This window comes from Saccoglossus kowalevskii, chromosome 17 (genome assembly GCF_978046115.1).
Source record: "Saccoglossus kowalevskii chromosome 17, keSacKowa6.1, whole genome shotgun sequence".
In the NCBI taxonomy this organism is placed as follows: domain Eukaryota; kingdom Metazoa; phylum Hemichordata; class Enteropneusta; family Harrimaniidae; genus Saccoglossus; species Saccoglossus kowalevskii.
In genome coordinates this window covers 21,594,939-21,612,506 of record NC_140657.1, presented here as the reverse complement: position 1 = coordinate 21,612,506, position 17,568 = coordinate 21,594,939, and the positions used below count along the sequence as shown (strand labels likewise).

Genomic DNA, 17,568 nt, shown 5'->3' with positions numbered 1-17,568 from the left:
GTTTTGAAGTAAATGCGAAAAACATCCTTGTCTGCATACACGTTCAAATTGGATCAAAATCGATGTAGTGCGGTTGTAAGGGTACTAATCATTTTATTTTATAAAACTTTAATGATTTTAGTATAATAATTATGCGGATAAAGTGAAATATGCAAGTGGTTTTAGCCAATAAAATCACAATTTATAAAGTCAAGTTACCTTCGACCTCTCCGAATATTTGGTTTTAACTATTATAGGGTATGGGGATGACAACAAAGAATGTGGCAAAGGCGTGATTTTTATTCCCTTAGGGTATCGTTTGTCCGATTTTATAGCTGCAATATAAATGCCCTTCGCCGAATTCAGGACACAAGTCAAATTAATGATTTCTGTTTCATTGTGAAAAAAACAAAACAATCGGTCCCGCCTCAATTTTAGAATGCACAATCAATCATTGTCATTCTACACGTGTGCCTTTGTTTTTAACGAACACTTTGCTGTACACGGCTTAATATGCACGTATGTGTATTCATGCTTGTCCGCATTTTACAACCGACGGTCGTGGTGCAGAATAGGAACGTATTCAAATGACCAGTTGGGTTGGTCGACAGTAGCCCATGGTTGTTTTAGCTGTGACTTAGTAAACACCATTGAAAAAGAAGATTATCTGGGTGTGTGTTTCATTAATACTTTTAAGTAACGTCAGGGTAGAAACGAAATGTAATCACATTTACTTCTATCCATTGTTTACCCTCCTGTCATTAACAACTGTCGCACCCCTTTGTGATGAGTGGACTCTTCCCGTAAGAATGTGATTTAAATATGAATGAGTGAAAGTATTTTAGCTACGGCCTTGTACCCCTCAACTTTTTTACTTGGGATTTGTGTGACCAGCCATTGCGTTGGGACTGAGCTGGCATGGCGTTCACCGGGTTCTATTTTATTTTTATAGCAGCACTTTTACCACGTGTATTCTTAGCATTACCTCTGAACAGTCTAAACACGGTGAGTGTGTGGTTACGTTCATTTGAATTACTTGTACGACGGACATGCGAGACGATGCTGACTCCACGCCCCGAAACATCGACGGTGGCGATACTGCCGGTGAAAGTTCCGTGGCGGCCACTCCCTGGTTATAAACAGGTGGTTTTGCCATGTGTAAGGCATCGATAAGTGTTGTTAGTAACCGAATACTCTGACTGTATTTACAGTAACTTGTAGTACACGATAGCTAATGGAAACGCTACACGCCCAGGCGTACATGCCCCATTATTTGAACCATTCATGCTACCTCGCCGTGTGTGGGTGATATCCCGATTGTATGCTCCTAAACATCTACATTCATAATACGTAATGAACATTACTACAGATGGAATCACCTTACAACTTTAGACAACCACAGATTGTACAATGTTTTGATGTTATTGTACAAACTTTTCTTAATGGCGTTAACTTAACCCCCCCCCCTCTAACAAGCGTCATCGGGCGAATTATTAGTATATCACCCGTTCGTTGAAATGATTCGGGAAATGGAATTGGGAGACTGTCAATACCTGGGACTGCATATTGCGTTATGGGATACCATCGTTTCGCTAGACACCCCTTTATTTGTCTTTTGTTTACCAGTTCTCTATTGTAATCCAATAACTGTATTTGTTTCATTACTGGTCTTGTATGTTAAATTTATTTACGCACTCGTGATCCCATCCCACCGATTGGCGATATTTGTTAACGCCATTCGTCCAAACAACTATGATTAAAATTTTATTTTTTCACATAATTTATCTACATGATAAGTTGTGAAATTTGTTAAAAATGGCAATCGAAACCAACTCTGAAACTGCCCCAAAATAATGCTTCGTGTCGGTTATTGACCCATTTTTTGTAAGAATTAGGGCGGTGACCATCTTCTGAGATTTGTGAACACTGTTAATATCGTAATCTTTCGATCGATTTCATTCGTAAGTGACTATACCTTAAAATCTAGTGTACTTGGCCTTTCAACTGACCACAAAGTGCAATAAGCTCAGGTGCTCACTGAGGTCAGAGATAGCATTTCGCAAAAAAGAAAACTGCAGCAGATTTAGAAAAAACAGCTTAGGCCATGACATTTCACAGACAATGTTGCCATAGTAACTACGATCATCCATTATAATTTGATGAACTGACAAATGCAGTGAGATGCGCATCATTTTCAACAGAACGAGTTGGGCGTAGCTGCGCATGCGTATTTTCGTACGATATCATGATATTTCATTAGTCACAATGTTTGAATACTGGTGGTCATTGGATAAACCCGCGTTGTAATAATCCGGCCCCGTGTTTAGACTCCCATGTTATGTATACTTACCTTGTGAATGTTGTACCGATTCACATACAACAATGAACTAAGTTACGAACTTCATTGACAATGGTCACATGTACACATCGTACAATAACATGAATAGTGATTGGATAGTTCAAGTTTGTTGTGAATAGATCGTATTAGTCGGTCTACCACTTGTAGAATAACACTATATAATGAAATCGATTTATAATGCAAGGTGAATGTTTTCTAGGTCATATTCACTTTCTCGTCAATCAGATCAGATCAGATCAGATCAGAATGGAATAATAATAATAATAATAAAAATTATAATAGGCGTGGCGTAGTTTAGCAAGCCCATTTAATGTTTAATTTAAATATACGTTTGTTTTGATGTTAACGTAAATCAACTCGCTGTCCCCTTACTTAAACCGTGACTTGAACAAGACCCCGATTTACATGTACAGGGCACTTGTATTCAGGATAAAGTTCACGGTTACTATACCACGCGGTATTAGATTGTTCCGGATTATTTACAACCCATTGACCCCCACAGACAGCACAATGCATTCAATTCAATTGATCAGCAGCGGTATCCAAATATCGCTACCGTTATTATTCGGTGTACACATGAACAAAACACAGAAATAAATTCGAGGATCCATGTGGGTTTAATAATATCGTGTTAACGAATTTAGTTGACTGTCACGCTTTCATAGCGTTATCCACGCCTTTAATGTTACCATACCATATTACCACGGGTAAGACAACTAATTGACAACTACGCGTGACAATGTGACAAATATATGAATGTCCAAAATCTCAGATAGCCACACCATAATCACATTCCTATAGTACTGCATATTATTTTTCCCGTGCGCTGAAGGTTCCATGTTCTCTGTAGTACGTAAAATGGAATGAAATAGAATATTTATAAACTGAACGAAAACCATGCAATTATATGCTATTCCATTAAAACGTGTACGTATGTGCTACTCTTACAGGACTTGTATGGTGTTGGCATCGATGGTATCCCCCAGCAATATGCTGCAACGGTAGACCAAAATGATGGTAAGTTTTGATCGTATACGTTATTTTTACTTTTAAATTAGTCGTAAATTACTATGTCAATTAGTGTAATCGTGGCCAATACAACAACAATCACAACTAACGCAATAAGTTATTTTAAGATAAATTGTTTGTCCAATACTAGTCGCCAGAGTAGTGGTTTTAGGATTGTACTTTGTAATCCTGATGCGTATTAGTGGTAACGTGGACGTCGCAAATTCGAAACATTTATTGGGTTACTTTCAAAGTGTCGCAACGTTACTCGCTGTACCCCCCTCCCCCACCGCACACGATGTTCTTGTAATGCATAACGAGTTCACTTACACGATTTGAATGAATGACTCAAGTATCTCAGATACATCCAGTAGATAACTGGATCTTACCAGGATTGGATTCAGGTTACCGAAAAAATGTGTGTCATGACGAACATAATTGCTTGTATCCCACTCATTGTGTTCAGTGTTCATCGTAAACGTACCATGCTTGGTTGACCAGAGAACAATAGTACAGCCAACAAAGCACGACTCGCCTTGAAATTCTGACGAGAATCGAAGTATATAATGCAGTCTATATAATTGATTAATAGTATGACACGTATATGCATAGAGCCTACTAGTACGCAAGCTTAAACTGGGTCAATATTCTTACCGTTTCAGATAAAGATATTTACATGCATTGAATTCAGAAATCCGTAATAAATCAGATGTAGTGGAAAATATTTAGTTAGAATGGTTTTGGGTAGCGTGACCGATACATGAAATACTCTGTTGAATGTGATAATGCTAATTTTTTTATTTATTTTTTTTAAATACGTTTTTGTGCCAGGCGACAGTTCTGGATGGTGATGCTAATTTAATTGAATATCATATCGCGTTTTTTGTGAATTTCAATTTATCGATTTAAAAAAAAAGATAACTGATTTCAGTAAATCTCCACTTGAAATATTATCATTTTACACCCCTGGAAAGACAACATATTTTGTATCAGAAATGGAATTTATATGATCTGATTTTTTTTTTTTACAATTTTGACTTTATACGTCCATTGAAATTAATTGATCTTAGAGCTACCTGTATTGCGTTAACAAGACATATGCTTAACATATGTATTAACCTAATTGTATGTATTTTGTTGGGTTCGTCAATAGTTCGAATAGTTAGCGTTCCTATCAATGTAATGCAACAATACACTTGACTCGTGAGTGGGTGAATCGGAATGCGTGATAGTGTATGGAAGTGTAATTGTTCCGCTTGAGATTGTTTCTGTATTCTCGCCATAACTACGTCTATACCTTAGTGTGTGGCTCCAGAATAGCCTTGTCAATGTAGTAAAATGTAGGTGCTTAGTACAGACAATTAGACAACCGGAACAAATGCAGGCATTCATTTATATTACAACCGTGTTAATGTGCCATGAAATTAGATGCACACTCCTCATGAAACTATGTAAATGTATGTATTCTCTTTGGGCCCGAGGCCTTTATTGTAAATACAGTAAATTTAGAAAACATGACTTTAAACGCGTTGCGTTGCGTTGCGTCGCGTTGCGTCGCGTTGCGTCGCTCTGCTCTGCTCTGCTCTGCTCTGCTCTGCTTTGCTTTGCTTTGCATTGCATTTCGTTTCGTTGCATCGGGTCGCGTTGCTTTGCGTTGCGTTGCGTTGCATTGAACTGCGTTGCGTTGCGTTGCGTTGCGTCGCGTCGCGTCGCGTCGCGTCGCGTCGCGTCGCCTTAGTATTCACTTCAACGCAATTAAATTATTCGGACCGAATATAAAAAAAAAATTTCCCCAATAGATGGACAATGACAAGGGTTCGTTCCAATATGAATTACCAAACGTATTCGCTGCTCGCGTAAGAGCTCACATGGAGAGTATTTGTTAGACTCTCGAGTAGTTGATTCATATATCTTACTTAAAACCGGGTTTCAAAACTGAAACCCCCGTCAGATATGCATAATTTTCCAATGGAGTCTGGCGGAGAGAATTTTATTCCCGATGATTGTTTCTGATCATTACGAGTAACAACATATTTATAATATTATCATGGTTCATTTCCATTTTTAAACGACTAAGCCGCTTTATATACAAATATGCTATATTATTGGTGTACTTTTTTTGTCGGTATTTCGATTCACTCTTAGGGACGACGTCAAAAGATCGATGTCGGATAAAAAACTTAATTCCTTTAGTTTTTTTCCAACCCCCCCTACCCCGCACTGAAACTTGATAAATATTGGTCATGGCGTCAGACTACATTCACCATTAAATACAAATTGATAATCTGACAGTAGTATTGCGTAGCAGTTGGTTGTCGGGTGGGTATAAAAAGATTTTACAAATGCACCTCATTTGACGCACAGATTTACACTCGAACAAAACCATTTTCTCGTCTTGGATGTTTTTCTTTTCCTTTTCGGTTATTTCTGTCCATGATTGGATAGAAAAAAACGAACTACAAATACTCCAAGATTTTTTTGACTTCATTAAAAAATAAAATCGTTTTTGTAGGATGGAAACTTTTTGAGGTCAAAATCCCCCACCCCCAAACTAAAGGAAATAAGTTTTTTATCCGACATCGATCTTTTGACGTTGTCCCTTATTTAGGGCTGACAATATAAGTAATAAACGTGTCAATTATTCAGCCATTACAGATCACGCGATAGTTCATCCATGGTACCTGGATCGGCAACCACCAGATGGCGGAGATGCGAACAAGGCAGTGGAATATATGTTTAGTGCTTTCGATGAAGAATTCCATCTCATCTTGGAACCTGCGTATGATTTCTTCACCGATTCTCTAGTTATCCAGTACTCTTGGGCGAACACGTCTTTGCTTCTACCGCCCACACAGTACTGTTACTACCAGGGAGTTTCCAACAATCATAACGGCTCCAAGGCCTATGCAAACACTTGTGCGGGTGGCTTGGTAAGTACAGGTTGTTACCATTATTACGTTGGATAATTGATTCACAGACTACGGACATGTTTGTTTCGGGGGGGGGCTCCATTGTATAAAGATTATTGACTAATTACATATTTGCGTAATCCCTCGCCGCATATTTCTGTTCATTTTGATCTTACCGTCGTAATCATTGCCAAATAATTACTAAAATGGTAGAGAATTTTAAGCTCCTGCCCAGAAGGGGCCAACACTCGGATAATAACAGTTTTAGGATGCCTTAACTTCGAATGTAAAAAATACCAATTGAATAGTTGATTTTTTTTAAAAAAGTGTTAAAAAACATGTTTATAATGAAAAGTTCGTATCTCCACAATCTGAAATCAGACACAAATGCGGAAATACATTACATACCTTAATCACTCTCAAACCTCGAAGGGTAGTATGTAATCTTTGTACTTTTTGTGACACAGAAATTGAGACCTTGTTGCACCTATTTTGTGAATGACGTAATGTTTACCAGGGTGTAACTACGCAAACATGTTATACGAAGAAAAAATTTTGGCTAACGGGCTCTCTTAACATACCAGGAAATTTTACTGGGTCGTGAAAAATGTCGGTTATCTTTTTTTAATTATCCGTGATAAGAAATGAACATTTCAAATTTTAGTACAAAAAATACAAAATGAGAAAAAGCATACCTATTTTTTAAATACTATTTGAACTGTACTATTTGCAACAATTTGTCATTTTTATGCAAGCCTTTATTAACTGTAGTCAAATATGATGTACGTACCTTTAACTACCACGTGTGTTGGTGAAAAGCGAAATTTACTGATACGATTCCAATAAATAGAAAATCGCGTCCTATAAAATTTACTTAGTTCATATATCAAATTTACAATGGTGTTATTATATATTTACTTAAACCCCAAGTCCCCAAGACTCGAGTTTCAGTTGTTTTATACTCATTGTGACAAACAACGAATGTGTCGTGATACGGAAAAATCAAACAAAAGCTTGTGCAAGAATTTTCATTGACCCATGGCAGGAAAGTCGTGACATTCGACCTCTCGTTTATTTGTCCAAATACCATAACCAGTGCCTGGTACGGCGTGGTATACTGTCGTGACTTGCGTTTGAAACGTAATGAGGTAATTTTTAAATGAAGCTATCGATGAATAACTATAAACTAGTAAATTATACACCGTACGTATTTGCGCCATGTTTGGCTTTTTATCACATCGCAATGATGGGACGGACAAGCGCCTCCAATCCATCAACTCAAGCGTACTGGTTTTGATTGTAGATGTTTGCATATTAATTAATATCATTTACATACCATCTTGGCGTACTAATATTACGTGTCGAATATCATGCCAATTTTTAGATCTAATGTAATTTTTCAAATTAAGTACAACCCAAGGGATCCGTTGTCCTTCCAATCAGCCGAGGACTAGCAACTACTAGCGCCACAGAACATTTCTCATTTGCTGTAGTTTGGATGTGAAACAGTAAATTTAACAGATATGAATGAACAAAATTATGACATTTTGATCATCTGAATCACTGTACCACACCCAGTTTATGTGTCGTTCTATGACGAATGTGTCCATTACTTGTTGTGCTGTTATATCGATAAACAATGTGCATGATAGTGTTTTTAAATTCCTCTTCCACGTTTTCAACTTGTCCAGGTATAGCGAGACAATAGGTGTCCCGCTTCCTTAAAATCGGAAGTGTCGTCACGCATGCGTCAGATGGCTATAGCGTGTCGTTGTTTACTAACAAGCGTCTACCCACGAGTCTTTAAGTCTTTAGCGTGTGTTATCGTCGCTTGGGACTCAATACTCGCGCGTGCGCAGGTGATGATCCTCCTGCTTTAAGTTTCATACACTACATGTCAGGATTACGAGTGAACTTGCTACTGAAACAAAACAAACCCTTCGTGAACACAAATAAATGTGACAATTTATTCAGAAATGTTCTCCTTGCAAGGAGGTATGCGTGGTAGAAAAGCAAAAATACAATTTGTTTCTCAATTTGTCAATCTGGTCAATTACTATATATACATCATGAGTACGGTTTGAGGAGAATTTTCACTCAATGCGCAAACGACCGTAATGCATACATAGCTAACTAAGTCATTTAAATGTGTAATTTCTCATCTTTCGCAGTCTGCATTGGTGGTCACTGAGGATGCTCACTACTTTGTCCAGCCAATAGATGACGAGAACTCGCTGAAGTACGAGGCTGATGACGAGAACTCGCTGAAGTACGAGGCTGATGACGAGAACTCGCTGAAGTACGAGGCTGATGGCGGAGAACCGCCCGCACACGTTATGCACAAAAGGAGTGCTTCCCAGTTGGTTTGTGGAGTCGAAGGTAAGACGCGTTTAGATACACTTGTTTCGTTTGTTATTGACTTAGTGTCATCAAGGATGTCGGCACATGGCGTATTATTTGAAGAGTAAAACTACGTGTCATTCGATAAGTCTGGTTTTCGGGACATTGTTTTGTAATTGTAACGTGTGTAAAAACGTCAATTCCGACTACATCAAATTTTATTGTTATGAACATGTATTGGGGGATTAATTTCCCATTAACCAATTTTCAAAACTGTAATTTCAGAGGTCATGAATTCAGTCTTTTTGACTCCCATAACGTTTCATTTTAAATTGCTACTCCTACGCATTTTTCTGTCATTCTTTTTTCTTTAGATCGAAATTGCTGATAAAATATAGAAAACAAAAGTTAATTTTCTGGAAGGCAACAAAACTTGATTTTACCAATCTGATTAAAATTTAATGTAATTTAACTGCATGTATTTTATTCAATTCGTATTATACATGTAATTTGTTTTATTATGTATATGTATTGTTTCATTATGTTATTTTTTACTTTGGTGATTACCTAAACTACGAGAAAATAGATAGAAATTAGATAAAATAATTAGACACATATTTACAAAAATGAAGTCAAAATAAAGATATTTTAATCAGATTGGGTGTGAACGTTTGTATGGCTAAGTTTGAAACAGGAATAACGTTGTACCATTTGTACACCATTCAAGTACAATTTAGTGCTGTGGTATACAATAAAATATGTTCACCATGAATGACTCGTTCAATTAGAATTTCGACGCGTTTTTTGGTATTTATTCTAAATTTCAAACTGAATTGTTAATTGCAGACGAAACGACAGGTCACCATAGTAGAGGAAAACGTTATGCGAACACCGTGACCCAAAAAACAAAACACCTCGAAGTTGTCATCGTTGCAGACGAGATCTTGCGGAGACAGCATGGCGCAGATACGGAATACTATATACTGAGCACGTTCAATCAGGTTGGCAGACGATAATTTTCTTCTTTAAAATTGTATTTCATTATCAACATCGTGAATTCGTGTTTCAATTATCAATATAGACACTTTCCACATTGATTCAGTAGTATAAAAAAAACATAAATTAACGTACAATTTTTATTTAGGAGTGTAAATTTAAAAAAAACATGATGTGCGCAAGTAATTTTTAAGAATATTTAAATACTGTTTGATATTGCCATCAGGTTTTAAATTGTAATGCAATAAAAGTATTTTTTCTTGTAAACATAGAAGTATTCGTTCAATGAATACTGTGAAACACACAAGTCTACAATTACCATCTCGTATTGATGATTACTGGTATATGCCGGCGTATTACAAGTTTAATTTCCGAAAAATATCATAACTAGTTTATTCCCGAAATACACATCTTCAATTTTCAAGGTGAATGTTCCGGCGAAGCACTATAGAGGGAGGAATGTTCGAACGGAACAACACCGTGCAGACGGACGATGCGAAATACAATATCTATCAAGAACTATTTACAAATTTTCACAAACAGCTGTTAAACATAGAGCCCCCTTGAAACTGCATTCTTATTTTGTATAGCCTGGAAAACCTGCCATTGACCCATGTAACATCATAAAAGCCTTTGACTGTGTACAGTTCACGAGGAATCTCGTCCAACAGAATCTTATTTAGAAAAATCTGAAGTAAAGAGACCTTGTTGTTGACCTTATGTTTGATTTGGTGATTAGACACCACGACTTTTACAGGCTTCACAGTGCTCCAGTACTGATTTGCCATGCCAACTGATTTTATCATTATACCACAATCAGTGGATGGTGTTTCATCCGCATAAAACAAAGAAGTGAGGACGAAACATTAACCATTACCTGCTCTAGCCAATGTTAGGAAGTCGACAAGGGGAATTTTTGTAAGCTGTAATCAATTGTTTTTATTTTCGTATAAATAAAAATAAAAAACGTAAAATCGTAGACATGGACAAGGTGTGAAATGTAATCAGCTATTTTATTCGTCCGTAATTTGTACAAAGATCTTATTTTTTGTAAGCGTATGAAGCATTTTCAACATTAAATGTCGTAATTCGTACGCAATTTCCAATGTTGATTCTTAAACACAAATTATCAAGTATATTTATAAAAATGTAAAATGTAATTAGGAATTTGCTTTATGTGTAAATGGAATTTTCCCTTTTATTTCCTGTAACCTGTATCAGCTACCCTCCCTTGCCTCATCTCATTGTTAAATACGCAATTTCTAAAAAGTCATTTCCCAAATCTTTGATATTGTTTTAATCCTACTTAAGTAACACTGATGTATAAGTTTCTCTTCGAATGTTACATAGGTGTATGCCTTGTTTAAAGACTCTACTTTAGGCGTGGATTTGAAACTCAATGTTAAACGCATTCGGATACTGGAAGAGGCCCAGGAAGACCTTCTACTTGACGAAAACGTCCAGACAAGTTTACAACGATTCTGTGCATGGGAATGGCAACGTAGACTCGATACTGACATCTCCATCCTTATAACAGGGTATATACCATTGTTTTATTTGTCAGCGACTGTGGCTGATTTTCAATCACTGTTTATAATTTTATAGAAAAATTGTAATCCCTGAATTAAATATATATGGAAATCTGAAGAATGAATGAACAAACTCGTCCCGTCATTTCCACCCTTGTGTATACATCAAATTTAATCACTGCATTGTTGTAATTTTTCATCACAGACGAAATATGGGGTTTGGAAATCAATATGACGTCACTGGTAACGCGATGGGCATTGGTTCAGCTTGCAATCCAGACAAACGATGTGTCATCGCAGAGGATCATGGTCCAAGTGGTCTGGTGTTCACACTGGCACATGAAATAGCGCACACGTATGTAAAGATATAGCGGAATCCACGTTTTGCTTATTGTAAATAATGGTCACGGTTATCACAACGGTTCAATAATTATTTTAAATGACCTTTATTTTTTCCGGTAATCTGATGGAGAATCTGAATGAAAAGTCATTAGGTCTGCCCAAACCGTTGAAGAAGGCGACACACAATAAACGAATACATTCAGACATTTGCTTCACATAATGCCAAGTTTACAAGTAATCCCCATTAGGCCAGGTGCGTGATGAACTTAGTTGAGCGCCCTCACAGTCGATGTATGTTTATTCCCTTGGCAACTTGATGCCGTCCAGAATTTTGTTGATCGCTGCAGATTACTAGTTTCTTGAATAACTTTGCGTTTGTTTTTACCTTTTTAAGTTTGGGAATCTATCATGATGGCGAACTATCTCGTTGTGCGAATGATGGCTATATCATGTCTCCTACTAACTCTGGTGGAAAGAGGGCTTTCCAGTGGTCAAGATGCAGCAGAAACGACATTTTTAACTGGCTTGAGTGAGTAGTCACGAAATATGCTCTTTACAGTATTAATACTGTTTACTTTTACTATTATCTGTAATCATTGCCACTCTCTCCGGGGAGTGACTAAGTGGTAATAAATAAATATAAACAAATATATATATTGAACGACATTGAATGAAAAAATACTCGATAAAAGTTGTCCCCGTTAAAAAAAAAAAAAAAAACTGTCTGAGATAAAGGCTGTCTATAGTACTTCTCCTTAAGATGACATTCTCGACGCCGAAGTATAATTTGTGTGAAGTTTTTTCATATTCGGCTCAAAGCTCTGGGAACTACCTAGCTGAAAATGTATGAATATTCATTAGTAGCCTACGTCACGGAAGCAGATCAGTTGCCGTAAAACGGTTGTAGTTTGCCGCGATGTCAAACACGTGCTGCAGTCTTTGCACTCGGAACGAGATTCGGCGGCACATTCTCAACATATTGACAAGTTTTGTAATTTATTTCGATTTTGAGAATATTGACGTGCTTAATCAGTTATATTACGACAACGTCATGTCAGTGACAGAAGGTACTACAAGTAGTAACAATTTATTCCTAGGTCACCCGGAGCAAGTTGTTTGGACAACGTCCCGCCGTCAACACCAGGGTATTTCTTGAGTCGAGTGCCACTTCCTGGACATTATTACGATGCGGATTATCAGTGCAGTGCAATTTGGCACGATGCCGGTGCCACAGTTGCAGAGCCCGTCAAAAATTCAAAGGTAAACTTTCAAAACATCATTCAGAAGTAGTGTTGACCCCGAGTTGACCGCAGTGAAAAGTACCTACATGCCATAAACGTTTAACAGAAATCACAATTTGATATCTCAGTCATTTTATTTGAACCTTTAATGGTCCTAAATCAGAACTTTTGGTCACTTCACTGACAATAAACCTACACGGTATATTTTCTCCATTAAATCTCCATTAGAGGACTTTGTAAACAAAGTGTTATTCCATAGTATCGTCCACAAACAGCTCCATAGCAAAAGCTAAAAACAACGTGCATGAACACTCAAAAGATTTACTATTAATTATATTCATAACTATTAATTTAGTATGCCATTCCGACATGACAATCAACACGAGCACATCCAGAGATATTGTTCTTGAGAACAAATTAACAGATGATGAGAATCTCTGCTCTACTTCCTGTTATTCTGCAATATGCACTTTCTAAATTTACTTTGGTATTGTTTTAAAACCGTAGAACTAACACGTAAACCTTCCTGGTTCCAGCTATCCACTGTTTCCTCCCTTGTGTGAACGGGTCTATGCAAACATATTTTCAATCTGAAAACAATATTAAGTTCAATATCGTTATTAGTAGTAAACATCGATCGTAAACTATATAGACATGCGACACAGTATCTGAAAGTGTGTTTTGAAAAATACAAACTGCATTAATTTTTACTGCCTGATCTTGTGTTATTTTAACTTTCTGTTTTTTTTACTTATTGGTGTCACTTTTACTTTTATTACCGGTACTTTCAGCCAAAAATGAAATTGTAATTTCGATACTACGTAATAAAACCTTATTATGAGATAAGCTTAAATCTTAGCCTGTACTTTGTGTAGCGTGAACACTACTTGTGTATGCAAGAGCAGTAAAAATATTTGTTTTAACCATATAACAATTTGCATATACAATTTACTCGTACTTGTACAATGTACATGCACATCGTACATCTGAGTTTAATGTCTATTATGTTTAATTGTTTAGGATATCTGTGAAGAACTATATTGTGACTATGCAACATTCAACATGGTATCCAATCACATACCACCATTAGATGGCACTTCTTGTGGAATTCATCGGGTAAGTTGTAAATTAATCGGAGACAAAATCGCAAAATAGAATATACGTTTTTTAATAGTCCAGTCATTTGTATGGTCTCATTACAGGCGTGCATCAGGGGATGGTGTATGAATTTATACAGTACACGAGACTGTGGTGAACAAGCCTGCCCTGCCACGTAAGTATTTATAACATTCATGTTATCATTTAATTGTTAGGATAATAAATTGTTTTTTAAGTATAATTAATATTATTATACATCTGTCACCGTAACACCATAAGTTAACAGCGTGCAATGATTTTGCGGTATTTTACGAGGTATTTTCATCCTACCATATTAGGAAATGTGAATTCCAAATATGGAATGATTACGTGAGTAAGCGTCCTCTAATAATACAAACATGGCTGCCACCAGGGTTTGAGTGGACTCTGCACAAAGAAGTTCACTGTTTCTGATCTGAACATTTTGGATTTCGGCATTCGGATGATGTATCCTTGGAAGGAAAAGATGTATAATACTGGATTCTGCCATAAATTTGTCCTGGGCCATTAAACAATTTTTTGGCAGTTTTTAAAGTTTTTTATATATTTTCTGACATCTTAAATACTGTAAAATACTTTATTTTCGCTTGGAATTAGTTTTCGCTATTTTCGCTGAAGGAATGATTCAGTGAAAATAAAATCCAGCAAATATACTTTTTTCCCTATATTTCACATTCAACTTATCAAAAATCAGTGAAAATAAATTCCATACAAAACACCCAAAAAGTCTTTTCAGTGAAAATTAATTCCAGCGAAAAGTATTTCATAGTAGTCCATTTAAGTTTTTATTAAATAGTATGATGTTTATTGTGACTATCGTGAATGGGTAAGCTTCGTTTCGACAATGAGCTGTAAACAATGTTAAATTATTCTTCAAATGCTCAGTTTATCTTTTGAAAACAACTATTTATTTATGGAGACTGTACGGTTTTCTTTAATGGCCAGTTATTAAAAAATATTTAGCTACCAGTGAAGAAAATGCAACATTATGAAACATCCTGATATCAAATTTGTGTAATGCATTGAAACATGCCCCTAATAAAGTAATATAAAAATGCATTTTTCTGATGTTTACTGTTCTGTCGGAATAAATCGGTTTGATTTTATTAATTATTGGTGAAAGTAACAAAATATGTTGTAGCCAAATTGAAAATGAAGCTACGATTAGCAATGTATATTTAATTGGTAACCTGGTAATATCTTGTTTATTTACAGATTTTACGAATCTGAATGGGAAACGTGTAATCCCAATGCTGAACAAAACCCATGCATCCAAAGTAGGCTGGTCCAGTGTGGGGAACTTCACAATGATGGTTCATTTGTTGCACTGGAAATTAGTGATTGCATTGCAGGAGGAGAGGAGCTACCTGTATCTCAGCGGTGTTGTTGTACAACAGGATCCTGTACTGTAGCCTCACCAACAACTGAAAGGTATGTCATTGGCTCATATTGGCACTATATTTTCTATATTAGGCTAAATAATAAAAAATAGTATTTCCATTCCATGCCTACTTTTTGCATGCCGATCCAGTGTCTTTTTATGGCTAAACTGGAACATGGCCACAAAATGCACAGTCAGTTGTACAGTGTAATACAAGTGTAATAAAATATGACTAATTTACCAATATTTGCTACATGTATATGAGGGGCTGTCATCTTGAATACAACTTGAATCTATGAGAAAGAGATGTTGAGAAACTGTTTTTTCAGATTCCTAAAAAAAAAAAAAGAATACAAAACCTTCATGGCCAAATGATCTGTTGGGGTAACATTAAGCCAATAACTAAAAACAATTCAAGCGCATTCTGTATTTTTGCATGGAAAAATCTCTTGCAAACAAATGAACACCTCATTACATGATGAATATAGAAGTTTTTTTGGGTATTTGAAACCAAAATCGCATATTAATTATGTCATTGATGTGCTATATTTTACAGATACCAATGGCTTGCAAGTGACTTTAGTTCATCGTGTACTCCGAACTGTGGAGTAAACAGTGTGCACACGCGTATTGTTTCTTGCTATGACAGCGTGTTGAATGTACCAACTGATGTGGAAGTTCTTTGTGATTCTTCTAGCAAACCAAGCGATACTACTCCCTGCACTACCTGGTATGTACAATTGCAACTATAGGGCAGAGGATATCTAACTGGGCTTTGTTTTGAATAACTGTCACGTCGTTGTATTGGTTCTTGTAGTCCGGCACAAAATTGACATTACTCAATTAATCAGTGTCCCCCCCCCCCCGGCCTTTCAAGCACCGCGATTCTTGAAATCCTGTCCGTGATGCTCAAGTCGTTGTAGTGTTTACAAGTGTCAGCCTCGTCTTGCACATCTTTAAAACAATAACATGGATTGATTGAAAGGTAATCCTGCCTTTGTTAGCCTTACAAAAACAGTGATAAAGTCTACAAGATGTCTTTCAAAGGGATCGCGGCCTGCAAAGTAATAATTTGCCCATTACGTTGGGAAGATCTATCCCGATTTGCTGCACTGCGGTTGATTGCGTTTTTTACTACTCCATCGCCGATGACACTAATCACCAAGAATTAAAAAAAAACAAGTGAAAATAAGTCTCATTGGGAAAAAAATGTAAATAAATCAAAGCAAAAATTATTCAACTGCAGACGAGAGGGCCGAAGAAAAAACAAACCCTGACCTCTAGAAATACCTCATTCATAGAGTGCCTCATTACCGAGGAACGCCACTGAAGCGACGTAATGCATGGTGTGACATTGCGACCAGTGCATGCTGGGTTACAAGGGGGATTCTGATCGAGGTAACAAAGATGGCGGCACAGAGTGCATGTTTTTCTGCGATGTTAAAAAAACATCTCGTTGCCGATTTTGATGCAATTTCTAAGATAATCGTCAATGAATCGTTTTAATTAACAAAACATTCTAAATTTGTGTATTTTTAAACCAAAAAGTCAGGGACCAATGATCGCAACAGCAGCGGAGAATACCCATGGTGATCATAGCGTTACACATAAGGTATAGATAAATCAATGAAAAATCGTTGACACGAGTTTTAAAATGCTGTTGTAGAAAAAAAAATGTCATTATTGATTTATTAATTTCTAAGTCATATTTTGATAACCCACAATCTGACAGACTTTACAAATTTAACCAAAAAAACGTGACATGGGCATTAAAACTGACTGTACTTGTTGTACACAAAATAATGATGAACCAGTTACCTCCATGGATAACAATATATTCATAACAATACATTTTTTGCTGTTCTATTTCAAACTTTATTTGACTTGATGCACACAAAAAATACAATGAAGTGATGTAAAAATGATATAAAATATATGAGCTATAAAAATATCTCTTCTTTGTTGTAAATACTGTATCACAACGTTTGTTGGAGAAACTAATGGAGAAATTAATGTGGTGTTATGCAAATTACCCGCGATGTTTGGCATGGAGTCTGGGGAGAACACTGTTAGTGTTTGACAGGGACACAGTTTGTTATATCAACGTAGATAAGAAAGGATCATTTCTTTGTAAATTTTCAGTCTAGTTGGGCTTCTGTTTTGGAAAATGGTAGTCCTGGGACAAAAACCGATAGTCAGTGTGCTTTTGCTACTTCTAAATTCATTCCCAAAGTTATGAATTTCAAACATACATTTATAATTTCCAATTAGTTTTCTATGGACAGCATTGTAGTTCGGTATTGCGCAACTGACAACCATTTCACAGCTATCAATTTTGTTGTATTGT

The 17,568-nt window shown here is 36.4% G+C and overlaps 1 protein-coding gene across 1 annotated transcript in view; it reads left to right on the top strand.

Annotated features, from left to right (window-relative positions):
- Window positions 1-897: 897 nt before the first annotated feature.
- The window catches only part of LOC102808200 (uncharacterized), an 83,836-nt gene continuing 67,165 nt past the window's right edge, over window positions 898-17,568 (top strand). Inside the window, exons 1-13 of the mRNA XM_085491934.1 lie at window positions 898-984; window positions 3,289-3,355; window positions 6,002-6,276; window positions 8,427-8,634; window positions 9,442-9,596; window positions 10,942-11,129; window positions 11,326-11,475; window positions 11,857-11,991; window positions 12,560-12,722; window positions 13,724-13,819; window positions 13,906-13,976; window positions 15,056-15,313; window positions 15,778-15,951. Coding sequence (XP_085348060.1) covers window positions 898-984; window positions 3,289-3,355; window positions 6,002-6,276; window positions 8,427-8,634; window positions 9,442-9,596; window positions 10,942-11,129; window positions 11,326-11,475; window positions 11,857-11,991; window positions 12,560-12,722; window positions 13,724-13,819; window positions 13,906-13,976; window positions 15,056-15,313; window positions 15,778-15,951 — 2,027 coding nt within the window. The remainder of the gene's footprint in view (window positions 985-3,288; window positions 3,356-6,001; window positions 6,277-8,426; window positions 8,635-9,441; window positions 9,597-10,941; window positions 11,130-11,325; window positions 11,476-11,856; window positions 11,992-12,559; window positions 12,723-13,723; window positions 13,820-13,905; window positions 13,977-15,055; window positions 15,314-15,777; window positions 15,952-17,568) is intronic.